Source organism: Ranitomeya variabilis, chromosome 2 (assembly GCF_051348905.1).
Source record: "Ranitomeya variabilis isolate aRanVar5 chromosome 2, aRanVar5.hap1, whole genome shotgun sequence".
In the NCBI taxonomy this organism is placed as follows: domain Eukaryota; kingdom Metazoa; phylum Chordata; class Amphibia; order Anura; family Dendrobatidae; genus Ranitomeya; species Ranitomeya variabilis.
The window spans coordinates 795,559,202-795,566,955 of NC_135233.1; the positions used below are offsets into that span (position 1 = coordinate 795,559,202).

Genomic DNA, 7,754 nt, shown 5'->3' on the forward strand with positions numbered 1-7,754 from the left:
TGGTCTGTGTCTTGAGAGGGAGAAGCCTTTGTGTGTCCGTGGCTTCGGATAGAGCCTGAGTACTGGACATCGCACAGCCTGTGTGCCTCCAGGCCTGAGAGCAGAGCTCTGCTATGGACATTGATGCTGTGTTGGCCTGATGTACAGACTGTTTACCTTTTTGTTGCTACCTTGATGGTTTATGGAGCAAATAAACCCACATGGACATTGAAGAGAATGTGCCTCCTGTTTCATCCTACGCATCTGAGTGAGTACAATCCTTACAATCTCTATAGATGGGCTTGTAATTTTGAAATTGTTGATATTTTCAACAATTTTGGTTCTCAAGAGTTATCTTCTCCTTTTTCTGTTCCTTATGCTTAGTGTGGCAGACACAGACACACAGTGCAGAGAGTAAGCCAATTTCTACCCTTTTATCTGATTTCAAGTGTGATTTTCATATTGCCCACACCTGTTACTTACCACAGGTGAGTTTTGAGCAAACATCACATGCTAAAATAAAGTTGTGTAACCACAATTTGGAAAGGTGGCAACAACTTTGTCTGTCCCATTTTTGGGGTTTTGTTTGAAATTATGTCCAATTTATGTACAAGTCACATTACTAGAATGCTAAATTGTAAACGTATGCATTCAGTAACATACACAATTTTCTTACATTGTAATGCTATCTGACTGTAAAAGAACACATTGATTATACTATCAAAGTGTAATTGTCAGGTATTTATCTTCAGAATAATCAGCCCTGTGTTTATTTGAGAAAATACACTATTTCTGGCAATTATAGCTCTTTTATTCAGAATTTATTTTGCAGTATTCCCATATGTAGTCTCTCGTCAATAGAAGATAAATCAGCTTTTCTTTCCGACTTCCTGCTCATGTTTCCCACCAGCTCCTTCCCCATCTCATTTCCATAGACTTTTATAGGCAGCAGTTGTAATGTGATCTCTCATTAAAACAGATTTGACAGGTTTCTCAGCATGAATAATCACTGCAGGTTATATGCGGGGAAAGCATGTGATTTATGGAAAAACATAAAAGAGTGTAGTTATTCTAATTTTATGACATTTAATAAAAAATTTACATAAAAGCTAAAATGTATGAATTACTATTATAGAGTATTACTATTATAGAGTTATTTTTCTATCTACTGGCTAACACGGTACCAAGATATATTTCTTTCCTGTATTATAGAGTAGACATGCAGTGTAGTGAACTGCTTTACCATATATGCAGTCTTCAACTCTAGTTTTTATTACGCATTTTGCTTACAGTATATATAGAGAAAATGTCATTGCTTCATTTATAAATACCAAAATGGAATTTCTAATCCGACTGTCACTCACATACAGCATAACAAGTGCATCCTCTGATAATGCTGCCGGTATATAACTCTCCTATTGTCGTCTAAGTCAAATAATTAGCAATATGTAACTACAGGGAGAAGCAGACCGACAATCTCATGTCTCCATATACTGTGCGCTTAGATGCAGTCCACTAATGTGTTGCGACAAAGAATCGATTATTGCCCAGGTCACTTAACAAGCTGTCCACCAGGAATATTCTGGATTTCAGCAGGCCATAAATGTATGATTTATCATGCCATTAATGTTGTCTTGCAGTTATGTTTGGGAGAAAAAGATTATATTGATTTTTGCAATGAAAAAAAAACCTGTTGAATGTTTATTCTCATTAATTTATGAATATCACAGTCAGTAGTATAATGTAGGATGGCTCCTGCTTATGTTGTGGAGCTGAAATTCACAAATAGGTGAATGTTCTCACTGTAGTGCCGAGTGTTTTCTATTGTGTCAGTAGGAGTTGTTTCTCCAAGACCTCATATCATGGAGTTCTACTTGTAGCAAAAGCTTACACAGGGTTGTTCAGACAAGCGTACATTATGGATGTGAGCTGTCCGAGAAAAAAATCAGGCAGCACACTGACCAATGTTATTCAATAAGGCTGTTCAGATGACAGTTTTCATATGAAAAAAAATAAATTGCAGCAATGCACTATTCTCTTCTGAGTATCGGATGAGACTCGCCCATTCATGTCTGAGAATGTTTAAGAAAAAAAAAAAATCGAACCCCATACAGGTCAACTGTGTATCATCCAATTTTTATGGATACATTGCCATTGATAACATAGCAAACTGTATTTGATCATGTACATTTTAAACTATTGATGTATAAAATCGGATACCACACAGATATCACACGGACGTTCTTCACGGACACATGGATGACAATATAGATGAAAATCTTCCTAGTCTTCTGGATGAAACTTGGGCGATATTTCATACACGCATCTGACCTCAGTCTTAAGATGCATGGAGACCGGGAGATTTCCGCACATAAACAATCATTTGGTCTCCACACAGCATGAAATCCCCGGAGTACTAGGCGAAGGGGACACATGACTGTAGGGTGGGAGACTCTCAAATCCTGCAGTTTTTATTACCTATATTAATATTGATTGTATTAGGCGGGATGTTTCCCCGTTTAGAAGCCGCAGTCCATTTGTGTGCCTGCTGATGTATTACGTGATGAGAGGGAATAGTTACTGGATTTAATAAAACTTCCTATCTCACTGTCTCTACTGCTTTCTCCTACCAGAAGATATGGCAGAAGCATTTCACACCTAATCCCTTTTCCTTCTTGTACTGTGTGATTGTAAATTATTGTAAATTTCATATATCACTTGACTGCCTACCCTATTTAGGTTAATTTACATATTATCGCATCTTTCATCTGTAACCTTCCTTTGTACATGTTATCATAACATTAAAAAAAAAAGCAAAAAAAACAAAAAAAACAAGTTGATTGGCATTAACCTTCTAAGCCCAAGGAAGGGCAATCCTTCAGTGACGGTTCCCTATAAGTTTCCTCCACAGGGGTTTTTTCCTCTCCTGAGTGCTGAAAGATATCTCTTAGTAAGTTGGAGGTTTTGTGTCTTTTTATACAGTAGATTTTAGCCTGGTTTTATTAATAAGCAAAAAAAAAAAAAAAAGTCAGAATTAAAGTCAATTTAAATCACATCAGATTGGTATATTATTGTCACAGCTGTGATACTGCGGTTGAGGAGTCAAGTGGAAGTGGGCGGCAAGATATGGTGGGCTAATTATAATTTAATAGAAGCTGTTGCACATGGTGAATAGGCTGAGCCTTGGTGGCCGGCCTGAAGAATGTGATCATGGTAATGTCATCCAGGGGCGGCTTTATGTTAAGCACAGGAATGAGGATAATTGGTAGGGTCATCGGAGAGCTAGAAGTGGATTCCCTTTGCAACTGTGGCAAGAGTGCCGCAGCTGGATTGCTGCCTGCCAGTTTCTGTATGGCAGGCAACTCGATGATGTCGCCTGACATCTTACTATACTTGTGATTTTTTAATAAAAACTGTGGCCTTTCTACACCAAATTAATGTGTTGTGTATTTTATTTTATTGGGGAACATAGTTTGGATTATGTACAAATAAATGAGGGTCCACCTCATATCCAGCAGTCATCCATATTGTCGGTAGCACATGACCCCGGTGTAAACTAATTTTTATACCGGTATAAATGATCCAGTCAGGAGCTGTTCTGCAGTACTCAATGGGTTATCTCTAGTGATGAGATTGATGAATGTGTTATCCGAGCATCTGGGAGTGCTCGTATATAATGTTCGAGTCCCTGCGGCTACATGATTTGTGGCTGTTAGACATTCCTCACATGTGTTGAGGCTGTCTAACAAACAGGCAATGCCCACATGTGTTTAGGCAGTCTAGCAAATGCAAATCATGCACTCGCAGGGACTCAAACATAATATACGAGCACTCCCAGTTGCTCGGATAACACCCAAGAGTGCCCGGATAAGACCTTATCTCCTTTTGAATAGACAATTCTTGGCATTGTCCACTACATATTGAAAGGTGCTTTGTAGCTCTGTCCAATGGTTCATGTGACCACCATAGCTAATAACAATTGGTCATTGGGGTTGCCTTATTTTAACCCCCCATTGATCTGATATTGATGACTGGAGGACAGATCATTAACATTATATGTCTAGAGAACACCTTTAAAAAGAACCTCAATTAGCATACATGTTGCCCAATCCACTGTCAAACACTGGCTGCATAATGTCATGGCGAGCCGCTGCTGCTGCCCTGTGGATGGAGGAAAAGGTTCTTACAGATGTATAATTGCAAAATGGAAACTGGTAAGTGCTTGGTTTTTATACCTTGAGAAAGGCTCCAGTCCGACACAGAAACACGTTGGTATTAACTAAAACCTATTTGGAATCACAAGGCTCTTTATTCCCATAGCACATCCTGCCTAAATGTGCTAGTTTCCCTTTTGCTATTAGCCAGATATGTTTGACTCTCAGAGCATGGATCGGGCAGCTTGTATCAGGGAGCAGTCATCATGATATACTACATTCTGGTATTTGAAGGGGGACAGGAGTGGCACATAAATATGGAGGAAAAACTCAGCTTTATTTTAGTATTGTAGAACTGAAAGACAGAGTAAAAACACAGATGAAATATTTGCTGCAGAATTTTTCGCTACTGAAAATCTGTTCAATTCTTTTGAAAGGGATTGTTTTGGCAGCAAGCACATGGCTGTCTATAAGTCCAATTATAGAGATTATATCTTTTTTCTTTGGGAGAACACTGCTCCCCTGCCTTCCTGCTTGTTGGTGGGAAGGACTGTGCGCTTCTGAAGACTATTAGTTTGGAACAATCTTATAATGACACAACTAGTTCAAACTGTGCACTCTCCAATGCTTGTTGACTGTGCAGCATTTGAGAAGGGCAATGGCACTGAACCTGGCTGCACCCAGCTTCAAAGCAGAGCTTGTCTAGGAAACCAGCCACCTATGATATACGTTAACCTAGGCAATATGCCAAACTATAGTATAAAAAATCCTTCCATTTTATTTAAACATACATGGATTTTTCATTTTTAATTAAACATCAAAACTGATTATTTTTACACTCACTTTGCAATTATACACATTTAAGATGAGACAACCATTAAAGAGACTGTCAGCACAGGATGAATATTCAAACCAAATACAGTCGCTCGGTGCATCATGGCGGGTCCTATCACTTATATACACCTTGGGACCTGCTTTTTTCCTTCTGTCTCCACCCTTCTCTGACTCTATGATGTGTGTATTTGGAGTTGGTTGTGCTCTTTGTTAAATTGGTACTTCAGCCGCCTTATATTCAAGAGCTATACGTCTAGCCATGTAGATGTAGGTACAGGATTTTTGCCTCCATCGCAAGTTCTATCACAAGAATAGCGAAGCATGCAACCTCAAAGAACCCTGTTATAAGTCAGTGGTGGCTGCTGTATGGTGGATCTGGCACAGTGTATTATGGACTCCATTGGAAGTGGAAGCCATGATAATATGAACATAATCTCATGATTGTAAAGATTTTGATTAGCGAGAACAGGCTGCCAATTGTTGGTCAATTTGGTTGGTTTCAATGTCTATACGTAGATTTACATGGCCATTTCATGGTAGCTCATCTTAAAAGGAGAGGTCTCTGTGGCTTTTGTCAGATGCAGTGCTACCCTCGTAAACAATTTCTGATATTGCAGCACATCCAAATGACGATTCCAGCATTAGACCCAAATCAGTCACATTCCAATATGTCTTTAAGCATAAAGCTTCTTATCTTATGGTGGCTTTTTTCTATTTTCTGCTAGGTCACAGCTTGGATGGCTATTATTGTTAATATTCTGTTAAAGCCTACTACTGATACCTAGCAATAAATTTATCATCATTAGTCTAAAAGAAAAGCCCATTTAAAATATTTAATAGAAATCTGTGCATTCACAGGCCTCAATAATAGTGCAGAATTAAATGAAAACCATGGGCACGATTCATTATTGCATTTGTGCCTGGTCTTTGAGTTTTTGGTGTTTTATACTTTTTTTTTATTTGCCCCAAATTGGTCTTTCCGATTGAACCCTTTTTTAAATCTATTTTGCATGTGTTTGCCCAATTTATTTTTACTCCATCATAGGCACAGTTTAAGCTTTCCAAAGTTTTTGCCTGATTCATCATTTGTGACTTTTCAAAAGTCACAAAATGTGTTGTAAATGTACTCTCCAGTCCCCCACAGAGAGATTCTATATATGCCAGATATTTTTGTTCCATTTATGCAACATTTTGCGAAATATGTGACTAACCGTTTTTGTGACTTGTTAGAACAAATAAAGACAGACAAAAAAGTTTTAACTTTTGCACAAAATTCACGAAACACTTATTTTGATGATTTTGTTACAAAAACATCATTAAACACCACAAAATGAAAAACAGAAATGTGACTTTAAAAAATACAAATGATGAATCAGGCCTTATGTTCTTATTAACTCTTACAGCATGCATCAGGCTATGTTCACATTGCGTTTTAATCTCACATCAGTGGCTCCCTCAGGGCTTACTTATGATCTGATGGAGCCATTGACTTCAATGATGCAGAAGAGCCAATGCGTCCTCTGTCAGATATAATTTTCAGCCGTATTCGCCTGTTTGAGGCGGGTTTCAATACGTGGTCAATTGAGTCTTGGAATTCGCGTCAAATGGGAAGATATGGCCAAAAATGATGTCCAACAGAGTACACACAGTGACTGCCTGCATTATTACAGCACATATGCCCGAGTACAGAGCCAGATATGATCATAAAAGGTGATGTGAACATAGCCTTATACAACACACAGTATAAACCTGTCAATTGTTACAATTTCTAACAAATATTTTCTCTGTTAAATTTATCCTCAGATAAAAGGCTATGAAATAAAAGACCTGGCGAATATTTGTGTGCCGTGCTGAAAAGAAGTTACCCTAACAGAAGACCCTCTCACATTTCAGAGTGTAGAATAATTCCTATAGAATTTAGTACTTTTTATTTCTTAATTAGACATTAGATTTGTGAAATGTATAATGAAAACGTCAATCCTACTCAAGTGACATCCTACGCCTGCTCGAATATTCATGAAGGAACAGAAATTTATAACACATATGACTGCTGGAAAACCTCATCCTGTCCTGTATTTTGCCAATTATTAGTGAATACGAAGTCCTTAAAGAAGCACTTCCATTAACCTTTTTCCCTGTGTAAATGTTAGTCTAGTATAGTGTTTTAATATATTCATTGATCAACATCATGACTGGTATCCAGCAGAGTTCTGCTTCTCTTCTGAGTCACGTGATGGTGATTCAGACTCTCCAGATCACATTATGCTCTATTTGTGACCCAGAAGTCACTTTTTGCAAATGTAGTCTTATTCCGGCGCTCCATAGGCTTTCATTGGAAAAGCCACTTGCAGGTTATACAGAGTGCAGTGTGATCAGGAGAGTCTAGATTGCCATCATATGACACAGTAGAGCGGAATGATCTTGGATACCTGAGAAGACTGCGATCTGTGAGTATATTAATATACCTACATTAGATATTCACGCAAGATCAAGGAGATAAAAGGTTAATGGGAATGCCTCTTTAAAAAGGTGTTACAGGAAAAACATTTTTAAATGCCCCAGACCTATGCAGGTCCCATTAAAGCGCTTGCCTGGTCCATGCTGGATTCTGATTACTGGTCTCTTCATCTACACACAGGAAATGGCTGCTCAGCCAATCTCTGGCTTAGGTGGGGACCTAGTAAGAGCTGGAACTGGACTTGCAGGGAATCTTGGAGCGTAAGCTTGCTTTTATTATTGTTAAGCAGATTTAGGATTAATGGCTAGATTCATTTTTACAACTGTTTT

General features: G+C 38.3%; 1 protein-coding gene across 1 annotated transcript in view; it reads left to right on the forward strand.

The window, feature by feature from the left end:
• The window catches only part of IMPG1 (interphotoreceptor matrix proteoglycan 1), a 742,521-nt gene extending 735,642 nt beyond the window's left edge, over positions 1-6,879 (forward strand). The window contains exon 16 of the mRNA XM_077289856.1: positions 6,771-6,879. Coding sequence (XP_077145971.1) covers positions 6,771-6,774 — 4 coding nt within the window. The 3' untranslated portion in view covers positions 6,775-6,879. The remainder of the gene's footprint in view (positions 1-6,770) is intronic.
• Positions 6,880-7,754: the final 875 nt, after the last annotated feature.